This window comes from Euprymna scolopes, chromosome 4 (genome assembly GCF_053919585.1).
Source record: "Euprymna scolopes isolate OS-2025 chromosome 4, ASM5391958v1, whole genome shotgun sequence".
Lineage (NCBI taxonomy): Eukaryota > Metazoa > Mollusca > Cephalopoda > Sepiida > Sepiolidae > Euprymna > Euprymna scolopes.
The window spans coordinates 70,848,971-70,874,671 of NC_136485.1; the positions used below are offsets into that span (position 1 = coordinate 70,848,971).

The following is a 25,701-nucleotide window of genomic DNA, read 5'->3' on the forward strand; positions in this document are numbered from 1 at the left end:
CTACAATTAAATAATATTAGTATCATATAGTTGCGTTGAAAGTAGTAGCAACAACAGCGAATGATATGTTTGTTTTTTGTACATATCGACCTTCAATTAAATAAAAGCTCAAATCAGCAGTTTCTTCCACCTGATCACAGTGCAAGAAAAAAATCACTTCCAAATTTTGCGTATACTATAAAAACCTTAGTAGAATTTTTTCTTTGTCTTTCTTATTTTATTTCAGTCACAGCACACATGCAGGAAGCAAAATCTAAACTATAGGGATGATGAGGAACTGTCTTGATGCCCATCTTGGTCAAATAGTCTGTGACAAGGATGGAATTGTGGACTGCACTCTCGGGATAAACTTTGTGCAAATTTTCCACATCCTTGGTTCCTCGAGAATAATTGCGTGTTCATATTAATTGTATTGATCCGACTATTGTTCTCATCTTGAGTATTATTTGGGCAACGTTTCAGTTGAATTGGCTTTCGACCGTCCTCAGCCATGTTGGTTATTGTTTGGAAAAGATTCCAAACGACCCACATGCCTGAGGACGGTCAATACAAGTAACATAAATGTTGTGGAATTAACATAGGCGGGTGAGTGAGATATATAAAGGTATCAATCACCAATACCGGGGGAGTCCGGCAACGACCGTCAAATAGGCAAGATGCTTATGCTGCCTCTAGTAAGACATGCAACACACCACTTGCCGGAATATCTCCAACTGAAGTATATCTGAAGACATGTAAATATGTATATAACTTTTCTTCCTAATATATTATTGTATACCTTTACTTTCGTGTTCTTGTTAATTATTTGTGCAGACACAACAATAAACAATCTCAAAAATTAATAACTTTAATGCGTGTTCAATTGCCACACTGACATCAAACACTAACATCAAACTGTGCACTTATTGTTTTTATAGAAACACAATGATCCTTATCGATGAAATTCTTTATTTGGCCAATCAACTCAGGTGTTCTGACTTCATTACTCCTCCCATACCTCTCATCATCCCTCACAGACTGCCTGCTTTCTTTGAATCTCTTATACCACTCAAAAACTGATGCTTGATTCATGCAAGATAGTCCAAAAGCAGTCTGAAGCATTCCATACGTTTCTGTGGCATATTTTCCAAGTTAAAAACAGAATTTTACTGCATATCGTTTTTCTAAAATGCCCTCATGTCCAGATTACATTTTTGAAATCCACCAGCTGTGACAGCCAGCTTTAGTAGGGTGTATAACAATTCAGCAGATCAGCGACACATCTGTCCAACTCATCAACTGCATGGAACCCTTTCCTCAAAAATTATTTTCGTAAACTTAAATTACATTTCGATGGACTCTGCTTATAAGTGTATACTTAAGAGTGTTAATGCTTGCTGTGTAAGTGCAGTGTTTATAGCCATCTTGAATAATGAGAATCGTCTAAGGGAGATAAGTACGTGTATGTAGATTATAAATATGGTGCCAAACCTCAGGACAAAACATGAAAACTGTTTGAATACTTGTCCGTTTTGAACTCTTGTAATCCATGCGCATTGGATTTGTTGTTATTACATGCAGACATAACTGAACAATTAATTAAAATTTTTGTTACTTTGAAATAAAGTACACACACACACACACACACACACACACACACAAACAAACATATATATATATATATATATATATATATATATATATATATATATATATATATATATATATATTACATGGGAGTCACCACTTACTAAGGTCCAAAGGCTACTCGAGAATAAAGGTTAATGAGTGTACTGTAGTCACTGAGACAACAGCATATTAACAACAGCATATTAATAGTTAGTTGAGGAAATGGTGTAGAAATGAATTATTTAGAGGAGTGGTTCAATAAGAACTTGTTTACATTGAACTTAAAGACGCCCATATTGTAGTCAGCTGTAAAGCAGACCAGTGGAACAGAGTTCCACAGGCAGGCAGTTTTAGGAAAGAAACTTTGTTCATGGAATTTGCGTTTAGATTTAGGCACAGATAGAGAGTGGGGGCAACTGTTGACAGTGGTTGTAGCTAGACGAGTGGTTTTTTTTGTGAAAGTTATGAGGCTAATTTTTTTGATTATATTATTTGTTAAACTACATATTCGTTTATACTTGCATTTATTGAAAAGGAACAGATTATTATATTTTTCTAAATTAAAAGAAAAACTATTATTCAATGAGTTTTATTAAACGACTTCAGTTATAGTTGTAGGAATGCGGCCATTATCACAACACAAATTAACTTGTATGGTATTTGTGGTGCGATCCACTCTCTTTTATTCTTGTGGACCTGTATGGTGATTGCTACAATACATTTATGTAGGTTCCTGTTTTTTATTATTTCAGGAACAGCAAAAATGAAAAGTTTATTATTGTAAGAGAACAATGCAACAGTAAGTAGGGCTAGGACAACAGCATATTCTTTTCATTGTTTTGACTCTCGAGTGTGTATCCGTTGATATCTTATATGCTTTTATATAGAGTGATGTGGTTCTCGGTTGATTAACTCTGCTAACTGTGTCGGATATATACTCGAGAGTCAAAACAATGAAAGGGATATTCTGTTGTCATAGCCCTAGTTATAAATTTGTTAACTGGTTTGTAATGTATACAGGGAACGGCCTGGTTTTACTGATACTATTCTTTAGGACTAGCATCGTTGTCGTTGATATGCTATTTGGAATAGTTCATTATATAAGATAGGGAGTGTCAATATTTTTCTCTTAAACAACTTGTCATCCAATTTGAATAACAAATGGAATTTTCTATCTTATTTCTTCGTCATCTTCGTTATGGTTGGTTGGTTGGTTGTTTTACAGCATATCAGCCCTTCTTCATTATGGAGGAAAAAAGAAGTTATTTGCAGTTGTGGTAATAAGACGAGTTCTTGCAGTGAAAATTTTTAACATGGTGGACACAATTGACATGAATTTTGTGAATGTTTGTGGTATGAATCATAGTCTATGATAAAACTTTTTTTGCACACACACACACACACACACACACACACACACACACACACACACTTTATTCATGTCTTCATTATATTGTCTGTTCGTACGTCGACCTTCTGATCGAATCCCTCCAATTGAAACCAGATGTAACTTTAGGGCCATTTGAAAACACACACACACACACACACACACACACACACACACACACACACACACACACACACACAACCTTCAAAAAAAATTAAGAAAAAAAAAAGAGGTAAAAAAAATGTATACATTTATTCTGATTTTACAGAAAAAGAAAGAGGGTAATTTTCTTTACAGAGAAAGAAAGAGGGGTAAATTTTTTAAAGAGAAAGAAAGAGGGGTAAATTTTTGAAGGCTGATAAGAATTCTTATCTTTGAATTTTTTGGGTTTTTTTCTTAAGAGTCATCACTTATCAAAGCCCAAAGACCACTCACGGATAAAGGTTAATGAGTGTCGAATGCGTGCTGAGCAAACACCGTGATGATTTGTAATGAATGTGTTTGTCAGAATCCGATTATTTAAGCAGATGACACAACAAAAATTTGTCCACATTGGATTTGAAATGTTGTGGTCAACTGGGAAGCAGCCCGTAGTATTTTATTCTACAGATGGGTAATTTTAGGGAAAAAACTTTGTTCATTGAAGTTTTGTTTAGTTTTAGGCAGAGAGAGAGAGAGAGAGAGAGAGAGAGAGAGAGAGAGAGAGAGAGAGAGAGAGAGAGAGTAAAATTATTGACAGGTGTTGAAGGTAGACGAGTTTTTGTTGTGAATGCTTTATGGTGTGGGCATAGATTGAAACTCAGTCGAGCACCTGTGATGAAAATAATGAAAGAGTAGAGAAAGACTAGCAATGTCTCTTCTGTCAGAAAGTCGTAGTAAGAGGAGAAGAGGACATCACCTAGTAGATTAAAAAGTCAGTTTTGTACACTGTAAAGGCAGGACAGGGTGTTCTGAGCCGCACCGCCCTAGATATGGCAACATTACTCCATCTTTATTATATCTGGCTCTTATGCAGATAAAGGATTTGGTCAGAAAAAGATACTTTCTGGAATGATACAATGATTCAACCATTGACAACAGATTGGATTAATTAATTTCATTTTGAAAACAAAAAAGTTGACAAAACAAAATTAGGCACAAGGCCAATCAAAAAAGTAGGGAAGAGGAGTCTATGGACATTCTTGTCACTGTACCTCTGAGTTTTCGAAGATAATCCTAGCTAGAGTTTTCAGCCATTATAACTCCACATTCACACCAAAGGTCGCCCTACTTAAGATTCCCAAATCAAATGTTTTCTTTTTTTTTAACATTAATATATATATATATATATATATATATATATATATATATATATATATATATATATATATATACTGTAAAAATAACATTTTATAAAAACCGTTTTTATTCAATAAACATGATTTCATTGGCGTGGGGTTAGGGGAAACATTCAATTATTATTATAGAGCCGTGATTTCGAAAGTAAAAAAAAAAAAAAAAATGTATGTGGGTGCCATCAGCTACAATCGAAACTCAAACTATTTAAAGCTGGTTACGTTACCACTGTACCAATGAACTGATTAAAAATTAAAAATAAACTAAGATGAATGTACAAAATGTTTAACGATTTTTTTCAATTTTGACCAACTTTTGACCCCTTAAAAACTATTTTAACCGGCTAAATACACATAAAAAATAGCCCGTAAAAAATTCGATCATTTGAGGTTCCTAGCACAGCTTTGTGACTTAGTTTCGGAGGAGATATATTTTGAAACTATGGAGACAGGCAGACATATAGCCGTTTATGTATTAGATTTCTAATTTTCACATTATTTTGCTGATGCTACCAGATAAAGCTGCCTGAATATACCGGCTTCCTGGCCTAAAATGCACCAAACATTAATGTTAGTGTTTTCTTTCCTTTCCCTTTGCAAAAGTCAATCATGTTTTGCAAAGCTGAAAATAAAAAGAATAATTTTCCTCTACAAAACAACCAAACGAAACACCATGAATAGATATTTGGAGATATAAAGAACTTGAACCGTAAAACTTTTACTAGAATGCCTGAATTTGGCATTAAATAACCCAAGAAGAATTGATATGTCGTAAAACAAAACAACCAAACCAAACCAGATCAATCACATTATTTTTCTTTAGATATTTTGATCTGAATTTTTAAGGAACTTTATATATTTAGAAAATTTGTTCTATGTTTGTATTTTTTAAAGTATCAAATCATGTTGCTGGTGTGTATCACCTTTTGTTCCCAAAAGCCTTCGGTCACTCTAATCTGTACTTTGTATTTTCTTTAGATTTCACAGTGACAAATTATACAAGCATCTGGTGCTTGAGATTCCCAGAAGACAGTTCTTGCTGTTGACATAGCCTGATAGAGAAGTGGACTTTATCACTGAACAACAGGATTTGAACATTAATAACTCCACCAATATTAATGATAATGTCATCACCTTGGATAATTTTGAAACAGAACAAGAGAATTCGATTTGGGAACAATTTATTTAGATAACAGATAAAGTCAGAATTTTTTACTTCATAAATATCAGTTAAATTCTAGTGATGTCTTTTGTATTTGTGCGATTGGATGATTTAATTTTTTAAGAGGTGTGCGTGGTGATAACGTACATGCAAACGTGTTGAATGCCTACGAGACACTATCCTCGAGTATCTAAGGTCTTTCTGTACAGGCGTTTGTCAGGGCCCTTTGGCATGAGGATGCTTTTCCCTACAAGTAAACCCTGACTAAATATTCAAAATCACATAGTATTCAGAGTCCAAATAAAATCTCCTTGATATGGCTAACCCACATTAGCTTATGCGAGGAACGGAGCACCTTCCCCAAGTGATATCACCTCAAATAACAACATAAAGTTAGATATTCCACCAGACTAGATGAATTCTTGTTCTTGAATCCAGTAAGATCAAGAGACCAAAAGGAAAGATATACTACACGGTGGAATGATAAAATGGTCGCCATAGAAATGACGATATAATTCCATTTCTGTTCGATGAAAATCGATTTTCTTTTATTGTTGCAGATCATCTACTAGTTGGTCAGTTGTGTACAAATCCCAAGAGCAATGGGACCCTTCTATCATGTCTGAAAGTGACACAATGTTCAACAAGCAAGATCGGAGATGCGCCACTGTACAACTCATGCTCTCTATCGATCCAAGTTATGACAACAGGACCATTGCTAGCAACCTCAAAATACATCGCTGGATCACCACAAATAACAGTGATATGCCCAAGGTGATGAAAACAAAGTTTCCAGTCACAATTATGGACCTTAGTGTGGTTTCAAGTGAGGGCCACATCATGCCACCTCACATCTTCGAAGTCTGCTTGAAAGTCAAAATGTATCAGGATGTGCTGAAGAGTGTGGTGATCCTCTGGTGCAACCAGGTAGTCGCTGGTAGACCCTGGGTGGGGCAGCAGAACTTAGTGCCAGCCCACAAGTCCAAAGAGACTCAGGCTTGACTTCAGAAGGAGTGCTTCAACTTTATACTCTTCATTTACTGACCCTAACCTCCTCCCTGATCTGAACCTGCTGGATTACTTTGTTTGGTCATATGTCAAGAACATCACCAACATGACCTCCCACAACACCAAAGCCAGCCTGATCGCTGCCATCCGCCAAGTATTTGCCGAGCTCCTGAACTGTATCAAAGCAATGATTGAGGCTGAAGGCTGTTAAATTGAATAGATGTCAGCTCTACTACATAATAAAGTTACCTGAATTGATGTTTTCAATAAAAGTTTTAAAATAAAGCTGTAGTGTTGTTTTTTTTTAGGGCGACACTTTTATCATTCCACCCTGTATGACATATTAAAATGGTCGATTGGGGAGAAGAAGATTATGTTCTGAACTTCTTCATTAATTCAGAACGTGAATAGTAAAGGAGAACTAAAATAGAATATTCGAATATGTAAGTATCTCATAGAGAGATCAAGTGTTAGCCCTAGGAAGGGGGCACCTTGATTTCTGTGAACTTTGACCAAAATAAAATGAAATGCTTTGGATGTTGCTAAAAGCAATGAAAATAAACCAGAAATTCCAGAGTCAGAGATAACAGCTGGTATAACAAAACAAAGGCTGGATGGGTTCCAGAATTACAAAAAGCCTGGCTTGAACAACCTACCCGATTTCTGGCTTAACAACACTTCATAGTCATTACAGCAATAGCTTTAATAGACTATTGAGGGATGAAGAGGTCACATCAGCATGACTATTAAAAGGTGATACAACCCTAATACCCAAAATGAGGGAAATACAATGCCCTAATAAGTACAGACCCATCTGATGTCTCATTACGATTTCCAAGGTCTTCACTAGCATGATTGTAGACAGCATCTATCACCACTTCTCATCTAGAGCATACCTGGAAAAAGAACAAGCAGGGTGCAGGAGGAAGTGTTTTGGCACCAAGGACCAGTTGTTGATCAATAAGACCATCCTTGAGGACTGTAGGGAGAAGCAGAGGAACCTAAGCATGGCTTGAATTGATTACCAAAAATCATATGATTGTGTCCCTCACATGTGGCTACTATGGTGCCTTGATTTATATAAGATTCATCCAGTTATCAAAGAGACCACAGCTGTACATATAAAAATGTGGCAAACAACAATGGTATTGAACAAAACTAACGGGACTGTAAAAATCCCTAATGTCAAAATCAGAAGAGGAATCTTCCGAGGGGATAATTTATCTCCTTTACTCTTCTGTATGGCAATAGATCCATTAAGCAAGCTAGTCAATAAAATCAGAAGACCCCCAACAAGACCCAAACAAAAGAGTCAACTACCTGCTCTTCATGGACGACCTCTAGCTGTATGCCAACTCATATACTGATTTAAGTCGACTCTTGCAGGTCATACATAACTTCTCCAGAAATGTTGGAATAAAGTTGGGTTTGAACAAATGTGCCAAGCACTCCATCAGAGCTTGGAAGAAGGTCTAAATAGAAAACATATAGCATGAATATTGACATCAAGGACCTAGAAGAACAAGAAAAATACAAATATGTTGGCATAGAAGAGAATAATTCAATTCAGCATGCCAAGATGAAAGAAAAAATTGGCAGTGAATATATACGCTGTGTAAGAAAACTCTGTAAAACAGAACTTACAAACAAAAACAAAATAATTGCTATTAACCAACTAGACATGTTTGTGATAACGTACAGCTTTGGTATTGTGGACTGGCCACAAAAAGGGACATAAACAGACTAGAAACTAAAACACGGAAAATGTTAATACTATATAGAATAACATACCAGTGTCTGCTGAGGCTGTATTTGCCCAGAGGAGCAGGTGGTATGGGTCTCTCAGAGACTGACGAGCTCCCAAAATCCAAACCTCAAAATGGTACATCAACATCACAAAACAAGGACCAGCAGAGCAACCTCCATTATGAAACTGGCCAGACATTTTGGACAAGCTGTCTTACAAATAAAACAGAATCAGGAAACAAGAAAAAGAGTTACTAAAAATATACCAAGAACTTCCATTGCAAAAAACTGTAAAAATGGACCAACCTCCATGTGTAGTATTTTTTAGGTGAATTCACTCAGAACTATATAAGTAAAGAAGACGCTATAGACTGGCTAAAAAGAGGATTACTCCACTATGGTCAAGAAAGGATTATAATGCTTGCCCAAGATCAAGGCTTGATGACCAATACTTTTAAAAAGATAGTCTCAGCAATGACATGTGCAGATTCTGGCACACAGAAGTAGAGTGAACCACTTGACATCCACTTGTAAGGTTTTGATAGAGGGCGCCTACTATATGATGCGACACAATTGAGTGCGTAGATGTCTCCAATAGACTATCTGGAAAAAGTTGAATATTAAATGCAGAAACACGCCCTGGGAACATATTACCAGAAAGAACAGCTTAAAATAAGTCATACATTATCCACTTTGACTATGAAATTTCTATAGCTATGTACCTTGAAAATTTATTTGTTATATTTTATTTATTTTAGTTTAGTTTAAGTTATTTCAATTTATTTATATTCAGATTATAAAAATGGGATGTCAAGTTGAAGACAATGTCTTCGCTTGAGTAAATAGTTGTTAGTTCTTGTTTTACTTAAAAAAATGTAGATTTATAAAACGGCAAGAACTTAGTTGTCAACCTAATAAATTATATAAAACAAGATTTTGAGTAACAAGCATTAAACCAACTTTCGTGTAATAATGGACATATGATGGTTGCAAACTTGTACCCAAGTATTGCTTTTGTTTAAAAATATGTCTTCAAGCACTGCATGTGCGTGAAAATTTTGAATGAAAGGAAATGCACAAAAGCCAATATCACTCTCAAAGCGACCGTCATCTTGACCAACGTAGAGTAAATATACACTATCAGAAGCTGAAGTCGTTGTAGGTTCTCTTAATTTTCTGATTTTTTATTTGACCTAGTGGTATAGGATAAGAAAGAGAAAGAAGCAACCTTAGTAGAAGTTAGTGTCTCCCAATGATGCTGGGTTAAACAGAGCAGAGAGGGAAAAGATAACAAAATACCAACGTCTTATGTATGACATGAAAAGAAACTGGAATCTTAGGAAGATCTATATCATTCCAGTAATTATAGGAACAACCGGACTCATGACAAAGAATTTTAAAAACTACTTGTCAAATATACCCGGTGAATCAAGTGCAAGAGAGATTCAAACAATTGCACTTAAAAGGACGGTCAGAATCTTTAAAAAAGATTTCTCGGTTGGAATATATGACATAGTGAGTGAATGTTTGGCATCCGGCAGGATGCTTCATCCTCAACTTGAACAAACTGATAAAAATTTTTTTTTTTTAAATGTGAGACTCCATGGAAATTCCATTGTACTTTCTACATCAATTTGCATAACCTTGTTTTATAGAAATCGCTCCAGACAAAGCATAAAGCCACCTGATATAAGAAGCTAAAAAAAAAAAAAAATGAAAAAAAATATTACTTCACGGTGAAAAAAATAGCCAATGATAAGAGTTAGATGGAAAGATTCCAATCCAGAAATCAGCAATTCTTCCCTCTTTGTCAGAAACATCACTCATGGAATGTGAGAAATGTTGCAATATTTTTTATGTTATTGGCGGGTATGATTAAAGAAAGTTGGAAAGTTCTATTTATAGACATTGGCTATAGGAACTGACCAATCAAATGGAGCCATATTCTGCTAGCAACCAATCAGAAAACGGAATCACTCCATAAAAATACTGGATCTTTTTGAATTCCCGCACATAATTTTTCGTATCCATACAAGAAAGATCTTTGCTCTTCGTCTGCAATTAACTTATAAAGTTTAAGAGTTATACAGATTATCTACCACCGAAAACTCCATGGTCCTAGATTTGATCTTAAACTATATCCGGTGGTGAGGCCCCAGCTTGCGGGCTTTGGGGAGTGTGGAGCCACCCTTTAATTGCCATTGCTCCCAGGTCCACTCTCACCCGGACTGGTAGTACCTGTTAGGGTCCCAACTATGCTTTAAATAGAAACCGACTTAAAAAAACAAATATACTCTATAAAAAAATTGTTCTTCAAAATCACTGGATTCGGCATTAAATAATCTGAAAAGGGTTGATATGCCATAAAACAAAAGCAACCAACCAATGAAAACTCTGTATTTCATCTCAGGACATATACAGATTAGCTATCCGTCGGAAACTCTTCTAAAATTAAACATGGCTTTCAATTCAAAAAGAACTAAATGATGAAATAAGTGAAGTGAGAGTTACGAGGCTGCCGACAGTAAACTCAAAGTCCATTTCCTACTCTCCTATCTTTCTACTTCCTGTTAATAATAATATTCTTTTTATTAATAATTAATTTCTGTCACGGTCAATAATATTAAACAAAAAAAGAAGACTCTTTATTCTGGACTGACCAAAAATTTAGGTCACAAAACCAAAACCACTGCTACCATCCTCTTCAGCACTATATTAAACCTTCCTCTTCACTACAGTGTAAAAGACAATTCTCACTCCTTAACCCTTCCTTACACCTAGTCACCCTGCTTACTGACCACCGCCCGGAAGCGACATTTTTTAAAATTAAGGCTAGACAATGTAAAGGAGAGTATAACTTTCAAAACTATCTGCGAAAAAAGTGACCCCCCCCCCCTGTAGAAAAGTGCCTAGTTGAAGGGGAAGATATTAATGTTTTTAGCCAATTTTTCGATATTTGTTGCATGAAAGGTCGAACTTTAAAACGATACTGATCTTAGTAAAATCCGTCGCCTCTATTGAAAGTTTTAGGCAGACATACAAACATACATATATACATTTATATATTGGTAACTAAAAATTCTCGCCCCAAACCGATGAAAAAGCTTGCCCTATCTCTGAATACCCTTTATGTAAAATTTCAAATATTTACACCAGAAAGTGTCTGAGTAATTTAGAAGAAACCGCAGAGGTCAATTTTTTTTAACTTTGACCCCTTTTTTGACCCCTTAACATTTATTGTTTTGGGCTCAAATCAAGTTATTAAGTTAGATCCATGTCCAAGAAACCTATATCTAAAATTTGAAGTGTGTAGCCCCAAAATTGGCGGAGGAGTTTGGTAGAGTTCTCAACGGTCAAATCGTTGAACTTTGACCCCTTAATCACCAAATTTCTGGCCAAAAACCGATCACATCGATTTTCCCAAATCTCAGTATCCTGTATATCAAATTTCGAATCTATAGACTAAAAATTGACAGAGTTATTGCATAGGGAAATGTACACAGACACACACACAGACAGACAACACTTTCATTTTTATAGATATATAGATTGTACTGTTTTAGTCTATGGTATGATATGATTTAATTTTGGAACAATTCATTTCAAAATAGATGCTGTCAGAAATTTTTTCTTTTAACAACATCAGATTAATCACCAATCACCACATTTACAAATCAGACATTGAGATCTTTTTTTTAAATGTGTGTGAAAGGTGATAACGTACGTACAAACATGACATGCTTCTGCACATCATTATATTGATAGCTTTAACCAAACTTAGTTTACAATTATAACATTTGTATGTTTTTAGTTTGTTTGTTTTTAGCTTGTTTCCTTCTTCTGCGATAGGTCAGACAAGATCAGGTGACGTTTTTAAAAGCCAGAACACTAGTTGAAGTGCACTCTGACGTACAAAAATGCCTGAGCAGCCCTTTTAACATTACTCTAGTCCCCCCTCGCAAATCTTTTACGAAAAACACCCGTCTAGCTGAAACCACTGTCAAAAATTTTTCCCACTCTTTATCTGTGCCTAAATCAAAACGTAGATTCCATGAACAAAGCTTCTATCTTAGAACTGCACGCCAGTGGAACTCTGTTCCGTCTGCTTGCTTCCCACCTGACTACAACCTGGATGTCTTCAAGTCCAACGTAAACAAATTCCTGATTAACCGCCCCCTTAAGTAGACATTTTTATTAAACCCCCACACTAACGTACTGTACATGCTATAACCATTATCCCTGAGTGTCTTCCGGGCCTTGATAAAGTGGTGATCACCTTGTAAAAAAAAAAAAAAAAAAAAAACTCGATAGGGATGCCTCAGGTGATTAGCAACAAACTAACCCCTTCTCAGAAAAAAGACGAAGCCTGGAAGGCTGGAAATTCTAGCAATGAATAGGGTCACACCTCATATTAAGAGCACCAAATTCACCATCTGACTGATTGTCAAGGACGTATCCTTGATTATTACGAACACCTACTCAGCTGTGCCAGGTATGTTGCTTCAGACTTTTATGATAAATGTAAAACGTAGCAAAAACTAATTGGTCACACTCAAAACTGTTGCTATGAGGCATATATAATAATGAGTGATGTCCGTTTTTTTTTTTTTTTTAAATAATTACTTTTCTTTAAGATTTTTAGAAATTCGTCATGTAAACGATGCAAGTGTTAAGTGGTAACTAAAGAATTAGCCGACTAATTTGAGAAAATCATAAAGACAAGTCTGCAATTCCAAGCCCGCAATTTCAGGTTTGTAATTTCAAGTTTGCAGTTTCAAGTTTGCAGTTTCAAGTAGAAAAACTTACTTTAACAGAACTAGTCATAATCACAACAAAGAGAGAGAGAGGGATATTAACTGAACTGACTTCCGTCAGTTTTTTTTTTTTTTTTTGTGTGTGTGTGTGTGTGTGTGTGTGTGTGTGTTTATCAAGCGTGTATATGCAGTGTGATGTGACAGTTGCGGACATGCTTTGCATGGAGAGAAATGTATGAAAATGATATTAATGACCTGTAATGTCAGTCTTAAAGACAGGTTTAGATCTGGTGAACTCGGAGCAAGATTAACTAGACAGTATAGCGGGGAAATGTGTGCAAAACAGAAGACTTCAATAGTATGGTTATGGTGAAAGAATGAATGAGAGTTCTTGGGTTAGTAGAAGTAGAACAGCTCAGGGAGCAAGACCAGTTCACAGGACTTGCTGTTTTCTGCGCTTTAATGAGAAACTAGCAATTATTAATTAGAAAAAAAGTAAACCCAGTTTGTTGAATAACAGATCAGAATATGCCCTCAATTACAAAACATAGATTTATTCTATTTGTAGGTTCAAATTGAAAATATATTGATATTAAATTTACAGTTACTGGAAGTAAATGAGAAAATTGTTAATATTATAAGCGTTGTATCATGGATTATTTGGACTACTGTTCTTATCTTGGTTGTTATTTTTACATGGTTTTGGCTAATGTAAACCCTAACTTTCTATAGGTTCATCTTTTCGAACTTGTGAACCTATACGTTGAACTCAGAAATTTGTATGTAATTTCAAAAGTAAATTTTATGCGGTCTTTAAATGTTTCATTGGGTGAAGAGCTTTGCAGAAGAATTAAGCAAAAAGTTTAAGGAACTACAAGATAACAAGTACTCGTGGTCTTATAACTAAATATCTATTCCGCCATAAAAATACTATTTTCTCTCCCTTTGTATTCACTCATCCCTCCCTATGTACCCGGCTTCTTTCATTTATATATCCTTCTTCTTTAACATCTCTCCGAGCCCAATTTAGAGAGCACTATTATCTTTTGTACTGAAGATATAATCAGCAACTACGTCTCCTAGAAAATCCACTTTAGTGAAACACTGTTCCTGTCACCATGGCGATTATGCTCGCTACTAAAATACCAAGAAGCACTTGTGTCTGCAAATTCTAGTTTTTATATTCAATTCAGTAGGAATAAATGTAACAATGTAAGAAATAACGAGAGAGAGAGAGAGAAAGAGAGAGAGAGAAAGAGAGAGAGAGAGAGAGAGTGTGTAACCAAAAGGGTGAGAAGGCACACAATGGTTAAATGGTCTGCCATAATCCACCACCATTGTTTGCTGCTTGAATGGCAGGTTTTTTCTGGTGAAAATTACGCATCCCACAATGCATAGCTGGAAAGAACATTTGCTTTATCTTAAAAATATCGATGTACTTCTGTCTGCACACCATGATGATGATCATCATCATCATCATTATCATCAGCAGCAACAGCAGCAGCAGAAGCAGCAGCAGCAGTATCGTCGTGATCACCATCATCATCATCGTCATCAGCAACATTATCATCATAGCCACCATCGTCATAATCGTTGTCATGGTCTCTATCATTATCATCACAGTGATAATCATCGTCGTCATCATCATAATCACAATCATCATCGCCATGAACATAGTCATTATCATCGTCATCATCATTGTAATCGTCGTCTTCATCATTATCATCATAATCATGATCATCATCGTCATTATCATCATCAACATCATCATTATCATCATAATCATGATCATCATCGTCATTATCATCATCAATATCATCATTATCATCATAATCACTATCATCATCGCCATTATCATAGTTATTATCATCGTCATCATCATTGTAATCATCTTCATTATTATCATTATTATCATTATCATCATTATCATCATCAACAGCGTTGTTATCATCATGCTCACCATCATCGCCATCATCATCATTATCATCATCAACAGCATCATCATCTATCATCACTGGATACTAATTACTATTATTATCAAAGAGCATCAAACCAATACATCAAATTTCAAAAACTCAAAAGTTTCTAAGTTAGACCATAACCAATATTTTGATCAAGTCATCTTCATCATAATCATTCGTCACTATCACCATGATCATTATCATCATCACCATTATTGTCATCATCATTATCATTGTCGTAATCGGTGTCTTCATCGTTATTATTATCATCGTCATCATCATTGTATTATTATCATCAACAGTATCGTTTTCCATCATCATCATCATCATCATCATCATCATCATCATCATCATCATCATCATCATCACTTTAATATCCATTTTAAATGCCGGCACCACATTCTGTTGATATTCTTGGTTGTAGCTTCAACCAGCATGTAAACCAGGGTAACAAGATAAACTCATTTTGAAATGTGCCTTATTGGTATCTTGAAACAGCCATGATAAACCATCTGTAATGAAGAGGCCGAAGACCAATTTCTAGTATTTGTAAATACTGACGAGACTTTCTAAAGTGATGGGAAGCATTTAATGAAAAAAAAAAAAATAAACACAAGTCTCTTCCATCTGATTAAATTAAACTTAATTTTTGTCAAAAAAGAAAAAGTAAATATAATTGTTTTATACAAAAATAAATTGTTTTTGTACTGAGAAGGATTTTCTAAGAATTTAGCAATGATAAACTTTAAGCATTGGGTATCCAAGTGTTACATGATCGCTGCATATCAACACTTGGGACCCACACGTGGTATGTAGACAGTTGTAAGGAAACAAAGACAAGTAAAGAATTCGACTCAGTTTTTTTTTCAATAGAAACAACAGACATTATTTACAGGTACTTACAAAATAACGTTTTTGTTTAAAAGTCTTCTCATACTCCAATGTGCTTAACAAAACTCTGCCATGTCAAACATGCGGTACTCTGTCTTTAGGACATGTCTTTCCCTTGGACCACATGTGTAATATGTCTATTTCTGTCTTTCTCATATCTCAAACATGTCTCAAATCCTCTACAGCCTGAATACGTCACAAATCCCTCTATATCACGAACATGTATATCCTTTTTATCTAGCTTGGTCATTTGCATATGACGGCTACTGCTAACTTAGTGTCAGCGGCTCTGTTATACTAGAAATGCAGTGGAAGTTCTGATACGTTAAGAGGATTGCATCAGTTTTTGTGTTAATGAAGACAGATGCAAAATCAGATGTGGAATAAGTATAATTGGATGACAAAGTGAAAATCCAAGCATTGGTAGTGAAAAGAGAAAAGTTGGTTTTAGATGCATTAAAAGTAACCAGACATTCCCCCCCCCCCCCCCGTGTACGAAATATTTCCAGGTTAAAAGTGAAAAAATCAGAAAGATCTTTATTTTAATTTTCTTATCATTGTGTTTTTCCTGGGGATTGGGCATTATACCGGATACCAAACATTCTCTCATTCGTTTAGTTACTCCAACCGAGAGATCTTTTTAAGATTCTAACCGTCCCTTTAAGTGCTATTGCTTGTATTACTCTTGCACTTGGTTCACCAGGTATATTCGCCAGATAGTTTTTGAAATTCTTTTTCATTATCCCGGTTACTTCTATAATGACTTGTATGATTGATACCTTCTTAAGATTCCAGTTTCTTTTCATATCGTACATAAGTTCTTGGTATTTCGTATTTTTCTCCCGTTCTGCTCTGTTAAGGCCAGCATCATTAGGGACACTTACTTCAACTAGGGTTGCCACTTTCTCCTTCTTGTCCCATATCACTATGCCAGACTTAATAGCCCCACTTTCTAGTTAAGTAGCTGTAGCAATTTCGTAGTCATATTGAATGGTGTATGACTTATTTCCAACTGTTCTTTCTGGTAAACATGTTCCCAAGAATTGCTACTACATGGAATATTCAGGTTTTTACAGAATTTCCAGTGGAAATATTTACATACTCCATTGTGCTGCATTGTATAATAGCCGTCCCCCAACAGGACTTTACAACTGGATGTCCGGTGGCTCACACTCTCTACTTCTGTTTGGCAGAACTTGCACTTGTTATTGCTGAGACCACTCATCTTTTAAAAGCATTGGTCATCAAACTTTGATCTTGAGCGGCCATTATCATTCTCTCCTGATCAAGCCAATCTAGCGAGCCTTCTTTATCTATATATTCCTGTGATAGTTCATCTGAGAAATACTTTGCACGTTGTGTGTTAGCCTATTCTTCTAGTTTTCTGCAATGGAAAGGTCTTAGTGTATTTTTGCAGATTCTTTTAGGCTATTTCCATTGTGGGCTTGCTTTCTGTTTCTGTCTCATTTGTGAAACAGTCTGGTGCAAAATGTTTGACCAGTTTAGTGATGGAAGTAGTTCTACAGGTTCTCTTTTCTTAGTGTTCATATACCATTTTAAGGTTTGGATTCTGAGAGCTTATCAGACATTGCGCAGTGCTCACAATAGTGGATCTGTGTTAATGGTTAATCTCTGACAAACCCATACCTCCTGTTCCTTTTGGTAGATACAGTCTTGGTAGGCACTGGTTTCTGTATATAACTCTGTATAATGTTAACAGTTTTCTTGTTTTAGTGTCTAAACTGTTAATTTCTTTCTGCGGCCAGTCAACAATGCCAAAGCTATACGTCAGCACTGGCATAGCGAGTTGGTTGATGGCAGTCACTTTGTTTTTGTTTGTCGGTTGTGGTTTGCAAATTTTTCTGACACGGCGCACATATTCTTTGCTTATTTTTTCTCTCATTCTGCCGAATTGCATCGTTTTCCTCTATGCCAAGATATTCATATCTTTCCTGCTCTTCTAGGTCTCTGATATTGGTATCCCCATCAAGCTGTATGTTTTCTGTGTGGATCTTTTTGCCAGTTCTGATAGAGCACTTGGCACATTTATCCAAACCAGAGTTCATACTGATATCTTTAGAGAAGGTATGTATAATTTGCTTTATCATGAATGCTCTTAAAAGTGTTGCCATAGATTGTTGTGTCATCTGCATAAATATCAATGGATGATCTTACACTGTGATTTAGGAGATCATTGAGGAAGATTAGGAAGAGGTTTTGGTCGAGAATAGATCCTCAAGGCATGCCAGCATTGATACTATGTATTTAAGACTTCTACGCACCAACAACTATTTTTATAAGCCAATCAGAGAGAAAGGATTTTATGGTTGAGAAGACATTTCTAAATGTTCCATAGTTAGCAAGCTTTTTGTGCCAAGCCCCATCACCGACCTTTAATATAGTAAGAGCTATTGCTCTAGAAATGAAGTCTCTCTTAATAGATTCATTGATCCTGTGTGATATCAGCTGTTGATCTTGCAGGACGTAATCCGCATTGCTTGTTACTGAGTAGATTGTTTTTGCTGAGGCAGTTGACAAATTCTTGATTTATCAAAGATTTAAACAACGTAACCATGATGCACAGGAGGCCGCCTGGTCTGTACTGGTCTGAGATGCAGAGGACAATCTCCAGTATTTGTAAATACTATGCAGACTGACGAGGTTTGAATGGAAGTGATGTTTTTTTTAATCGTGTTCGCCCCAAGCAAGGCACATCGTCACTTGGACATAAGGGTTTACTATTTGGAGCCATGTTTAGGGGAGATAAACAAGATGTTGGTTTATATTACATTTAAACTTCTACATGTCAGTACAGTCAGGAAGCAGATAACAGGAAGGGAATTTCACAGTCTAGCTGTCTAAGGGAAGAAAGTATTAGAGTAGAAGGCTTTCCGGCATTTAGGGATCTCTATAGTGAAGGGGTGTGATTTTGTTGTTAAGCGGGTTATGTACATCGAAGGGGAACAAGTGCAACGAGTTCATCAGAACACATTCCATTAAGGTACTTGCAAAAGAGGTACAGGGATGGGACAGAGTATGAAGCTTAGTTGAGAGTGCAGAAACTATTAGATCAGAGACTATTCTTTGGCCCCTGTCCAAGACGAAAAGGGAGAGTTTACACTTTCACATCTATTTCTAGTTGATTCCTGATTTCAGATTAACATATCATTTTGAAATCATATCAACATGCGGTCAAGAAAGAGATTAATCTAGATGGCATATAAAACTATCACACAGCATATTACATATCAGGTTTATGATATAGTGGGTTAATAATTAATTATTATTTTTTTTATCTCCAGAACTATCTGATTTCAGATATATCCAGTTGTCAGAACTGAGAGGAAAACTCAACTGTTTGTCGACAGCATATATTATACTAGTTTAGGTTTACCTCGAAAAATGATCTGACAGACCAGAGGTTGCTCTGACGATTCTGTCCTAGGAGGCACATCTCTATTCAACAATCAGCAGTCACAGTGATTGATGCCCCTTTATTTCAACCTTTCCATCCATTCCAGAACAAATCTACCCTTTTCAGGATAAATTTTCTACTTACTATAATTTAATGTGAATTAAACTGCCATTTTCAGGGCAACACACTACAGTTTAAATGCAAACAAATCTGCTCTTTTCAGCACAATTGACTAGCTATATTTGTAACAGAGTACGGATGCACGGATAGCAACAGAAACTACAGCCAACTTATGCAAATGATCGAGCCGTGTGCGAAGTGACGTCACAGTGAGGAAGAAGGAAAAAAATAAAGATAATAAAAAATAAAAATGTGGCCCGAGAAAGACAGAAATAGACGTGTTACACACATGGTCCAAGAGCAACAGGGAAAGACATGTCTTAAACATGGCCAGACAAAGACAGAGTACTACATGTTCGACACGGCAGAGTTTTGTTAAGAAGAGTTTTAGACAAGAGACAAGGCATTATTCTGAAAGTATCTGTAAGTAAATATCTATTGCTTCAACTGAAAAAAATGTGAGTCGAATTCTTTTCCTTGTCTTTGTTTCCTTGTGACTGTCTGCATACAATGTGTGGGTCCCAAGTGTTGATATGTAACGACTAAGTTACACGTTTGCTTTTTGTTTGTTTTTCAGGACTACTTGCCCTTCAGCCTGCCGAGCAGTCCTCTAACTTCAGTAACAGCCATGTTTGACAAGCAAAGTTGGAAAACTAACCTTGATCAACCAGACCTACTGAACCGTTTCTCCAATCTAAGTGATGCCCATGATGGATCCACTAAGTTGGAGAAGTAACTCATCCAGACATTCTCTCTTTCATGATATACATCTTTACAGTTCAATAAAACTGTTGTCTTGCTAACAAGTATAAAAAGATACATGACAACATTTCTCATGGAAAACAGCATGTCCTTAACTATTTTTTTCTTTTTACTTGTCAGCAGTGTTTATACATGGGACCCAACACGTTGTATGCAGTCTACATCACAAGGAACATAGGGCAAGTAATAACTCGACTCTTTTTTCTTGTAACAACGACATTTATTTCCTCATTCTCCCACCATGCATGACTTCTTGTTATGCCTGTGACGTCACCCAAGTCTATAACATGATCATGCTTTTTATAGTCTTTCTTTTTCCCTACCTATGACATCATTTTGCAAGCATTTGCATACACACAGCTGTGCTTTGTTACAGAAGTATAATAGAAAACCAGCCGTTGTCTATCTCATTAGCATCAGGGCTCTGCTATAAATTGGTAACCCTCAACGTTATTAGACCTACTGATTTGCAGATTCGACTTAAGGAACATCTACAGGGTAGAATGGTAAATTTATCCCCCTAAAGAAAACAACACTACAGCTTCATTTTAAAACTTTTATCGAAAAAAATCAAATCAGATAACTTGATTATGTAGTAGAGCTGACATCTATTCAATGTAGCCACTTTCAGCCTCAATCACCGCCTCGATACGGGTCCAAAACTAGGAGCATGCCTTTTCACAAGCACTAGCAGGAGCTTGGTGAATACTAAGCGGATGACAGCGATCAGGCTGGCTTTGGTGCTATGGGAGGTCATGTTGGTGATATTCTGGCCATATCACTAAACGAAGTAATCCGGCGAGTTCAGGTTGGGGGAGGATGGGGCTAGTGAGAGAAGGGTACAAAGTCATAGCACTCCTTCTGAAGCCAAGCCTGGGTCTCTTTGACTTGTGGGCCAGCACCAAATCCTATTGCCACACCCAGGGTCTGCCAGCGACTACCTGATTGCACCAGGGGATCACCACACTCTTCGGCACATCCAGGTACACTTTGGTGTTGACTTTCAAGCCAACTTCAAAGATGTGAGGTGGCATGATGTGGCCCTCATTTGAAACCACACTAAAGACCATAACTGTAGCCGGAAACTTTGTTGAGCCGTGCCCTCAAGTGTTGAACCATCTGGATTTGCATTTTGAAGGTGCTGGCAATGGTCCTGTTGTTATAACTTGGATCGGTAGAGAGCATGAGTTGCACAGCGGCGCATTTCCAATCTTGCTTGTTGAACATTGTGTCACTTGCAGACATGATAGAAGGCTTCTATTACTTTTGAGGTTTGTACACAACTGACCAACAAGTAGATGGTCTGCAACAAAAAAAGAAACCAGTTTTCATCAAAAGGAAATGGAATCATGTCGTCTTTTCTAGGGTGACAATTTTATCGTTCCACTCTGTACATTTGAACAGCAACGATGGGGAAATAATCCATTTAGACACTTCCTGCCGATCCTTGTTGTGAAGCCAGCAGCTGAGGCAACCCTTTTTCATTACTCGTAGATGGTGCAATAAAACTTGCTATTTGTTATCTACATTTAACTCTTTTGTTTGTCATCTTCCTTTGTCATTGAGATCATATTGTCTTGTGCTTCTAAATAATTATAAAACCAATCAACAGCATTAGCTAATGCAACAATCTTTTTCTTCTGAAAACGGCATTTAAGCTACCTTCACCAAAATTTTATGGAGTGAAATTACAAATCAGTTATATATAACAAGACCCATGACCCACTCATAAATATGGCCATATATGTAACATGTACAGGCTGCTTCCTAACAGGTTGAATAAAATAAAACTTTGTTGACCTTCCGGGCATCTTTGCTTGCTTGCTTACTTGAATCTTGTCTATATATATATATATATATATATTTACGTAGTTTTTGTTGTTGATTTTTTAAACGATATTAAGATTAGTGTCTTCACCTTGAAGATCGGATGTTTTATTTTTAAAAACTGCCCATTTTTTATTTTGGACGTAAACAAATAATATTTTTATTTATTTATTTTTCTTTTTAAACAGTATCGTTTAAAAAATCAACAACAAAAACTACGTAAATATATAAACGATAAAAACTGAACAGTAAATCGTCTATGGCATCATATCGTAATGGATAAGACGCTAGACTGAAATACATAAGGTCCAGGGTTCGAGTCCTAATAGCAGTCAAGCTACGCTGACGAGGGGTAGGACCCTGAAACATGCATGTACGTAGATTACTGTATAAATAAATAAAATATATATATATATATATATATATATATATATATATATATATATATATATATATATGAGGTGCCTTCAGTAAGTTTCCAGAGTTTTTTCGTATAGTCACATTTAATGATAGTACACACACGAAACTCTAGTCCCCTTTGAAGTAATCTCCTCCAGCTGCAATGCACTTGTTATACCGTTCCAACAACTTCTGGAAAGCCTCATGGAAGTCCTCTGGTGTGAGCATGTCAATGGTCCTCATCACAGCATCTTTCATCTCCTCAATTGTCTCATGACAGCCTTTAAGGTTTTCCTTGAGCTTAGGGAATGACCAAAAGTCACAGGGAGCAAGGTCTAGACTATAGGGAGGTTGAGGAACTGTCTTGATGCCCATCTTTGTCAAATAGTCTGTGACAAGGATAGAGTTGTGAACTGGTGCATTGTCCTGGTGGAAATGCCACTGACCTGATTTGAAGAGTGCTGGCCTCTTCCAACAGAATCTCTTCCTGAACTCCCTTAAAACCTCAACATAATATTCCTTGTTGACTTTCAGTGAGAAACAAGTGCATGTAGATCATGGTCGTGTTGTCAAAAAAAATAAAAAGGATCATCATAAGTTTCTGGGTGGATTTGCTCTGTCTGGCCTTCTTGGATCTGGAAGAGTCAGCATGCATCCACTGGTGTTACATTGCGTTTCATTAAAGGGTCTTATTATAGTGTTTGTCGTTGAGAGAAGGAGAAGAGATGTTGTTGTAAGAGTTCTAGAGAGGGATGTTGTGAGAGGGTTTAAGAGGAATGTTGAAGGACTCAGAGAGAGAGAGAGAGAGAGAGAGAGATGTTGCTGTAAGAGACTTAGAGAGATTGTTCATGTTAGGAGAGATTCTTATATATTAAATGTTCATTCCTTAATTGTGTTGAATGGAAGAAGAAGCTCTTTGAGTGATGAGATAGTGTTCACTGTTCAGACATTGTGTAGACATGATGTAGATTCTCATTGTGGATATGAGAAGTCGAGATGTGTATGAAAAGACATTTTATAACACGATTCAAACAATTGCACTTAAAGGGACGGTTAGAATCTTAAAAAGATCTCTCGGTTGGAGTGTCTAAAATAGCAGGTGTATGTTTGGCATCTGGTAGAATGCCCCATCCCTGGCTTAAACAAAATGATAAGAAAAATGAAAAAATAGAGAGATAATACAACTTCACTTTACCTTTTTGTAAGAATCATAAGACAAGACGAGCTTTACAAAACACATGATGGTTTATTTCGTCACACGGCCGGCCGTGACTTCCATCATCAAGAATTCAAAGTTTCACATTTTTTTCTTGAAGTGACGTCTCGCTTCCTAGACGACTGACTGTCTCTCTCCCCGTCTTTTTTCTGACTGACTTCCTAACTCTAAAGTTTTTTCTATCCCTAGAACTTTCTATTTTCCGTGACGTCATACACATGTTAAAACATGTGCCTTCTTTCACGTGTTCTGGACATACGTGTCCAAAACTTTTCCTATTTCTACAAAAGGAATTTTAACCTATACTCAGTAACCTATTTTTCCATTATGTTAAAAACATTATCTTATAAGCTGAGTTCTTTCAATTTAAAATTTCATAACAAACTTGACAGCTCACATTCTTTTCTTGAAATATTTTATCTATATTCTAAACAATTGTTTGTTTTACATTTTTAAATTCTCACACGTAATCTATTTCTAAACCTAAATTACGAGCTTCGAATTCCGTCTGTTGCTATTTCATTTTCATTTTAACTAAATTCTCTATTTTTATACTTACATGAAAAGGGGACAGCCCTTATCATGCTTCTACTGGGAACTCTGTCTCTTGGTCTCTGGGTCATAGCAGTTGATCCATCTTTCATCGCACGTCACCAGAGCATCAAGAACTGCAGAATCTAAATTGGTCAGCTCAATCATCTCTCTACTGTCATGACATCGCTTTTCTTTCTGATCTTCTCTGAGCACCCTTTGGACAAACTTCATGCAAATCTTCTGCATCTTCAATTCCTCAAGAATAATTATGTGTACAGTTCCCACAAACTGTGCACTTATTATCTCTATAAACACACGACGATCCTTATACATGAAATTCTTTATTTGGCCATTCAACTCTGGTGTTTTGACTTCCTTATTCCTCCCACACCTCTCATCACCCCTCACAGACTCCCAGCCTTCCTTGAATCTCTTATGCCACTCACAAACTGATTCTCGATTCATGCAAGATGATTCAAAAGCAGTATTAAGCATTCCATACGTTTTTGTGGCATTGTTTCCAAGTTGAAAACAGAATTTTATGGCATTTCGTTCTTCTAAAATGTCCTCATATCCAGACTGCATTTTTGGAAATTCACCAGTTGTCACAATCAGGCTTTAATAAGGTGTATTTTAATTCCTGCTGTAGCTGTTCATTTGAACCTGAAATCATAAAAATCGGTCAGTCAGTGCTTTTATCTCTAGGCAATTGCCTGTCAAAGAGTACTTTACCTGCTGTTTGGATTTTTTTCAACCAAGGGAAAAGTCTATCCGGCATGTGTAAGCCATGTGATGATGTATAGAAATAAATAAAATTCAGTGTCTTTAGTGTCACTAGGACTATTTTTGAATAGATACAATGATTAGAGCCTGACCTAATTGACTGTCTTTAATTATGAAATCCGACGTGCCATGTACTAAGCTTCTCTCATTACAGTACAAACACCCCTGCTTGCTTGTTACGTATATCCAATGAACACTTTTCCTCCAAGACGACTGCCTCTGTCTGATCTGCATGTTAAAAAAAAAAAATTTTCTCTCTCTAACAAAACTTTACTTGACACTCTAAATTTTAACAATTAATCTTACCATATTCTGTCAGCTTAATCCTCTCCTGTAAACTAACATGTCAGCTTAACTCCCCAAGCTGCCACTAACACTCGTACAATACACACGCCTGGGGGGGGGGTCCTTAACTTTCAGCCCTTAACCTTCACATGCTGACTGATTGGAAGTCATTATCACTAAACATCTATACATTTCTACCTCTATGGCATGCATTAGCTTATTCTTATCCAGGTAGATACTTACTAGCTACAGTCTGTATTTAGATTTATCGATATCTACATTACATAACAATTGCTGTCTCTTCCTTAGCTTTGCAATATTAAATACAAAAACTGAACCAATACTTTGTAATGCAATATACAACTCCCTGATTTTTAAACGAAAGCTGAAGATATCCTCATTAGAAGAGGAAACATACTTAATACCTACAACCTCCATATATTCGCATCTACTGGAAATCTGTCCATATATCTATTTACTTTATTATACATACTGAATACGCCATAGCT

The 25,701-nt window shown here is 36.2% G+C and overlaps 1 protein-coding gene across 1 annotated transcript in view; it reads left to right on the forward strand.

Moving 5' to 3' along the window:
• LOC145268372 (uncharacterized) overlaps positions 1 to 20,187 on the forward strand; it is a 47,056-nt gene extending 26,869 nt beyond the window's left edge. The window contains exons 2-3 of the mRNA XM_080123927.1: positions 17,816 to 17,936; positions 19,964 to 20,187. Coding sequence (XP_079980053.1) covers positions 17,816 to 17,936; positions 19,964 to 20,122 — 280 coding nt within the window. The 3' untranslated portion in view covers positions 20,123 to 20,187. The remainder of the gene's footprint in view (positions 1 to 17,815; positions 17,937 to 19,963) is intronic.
• Positions 20,188 to 25,701: the final 5,514 nt, after the last annotated feature.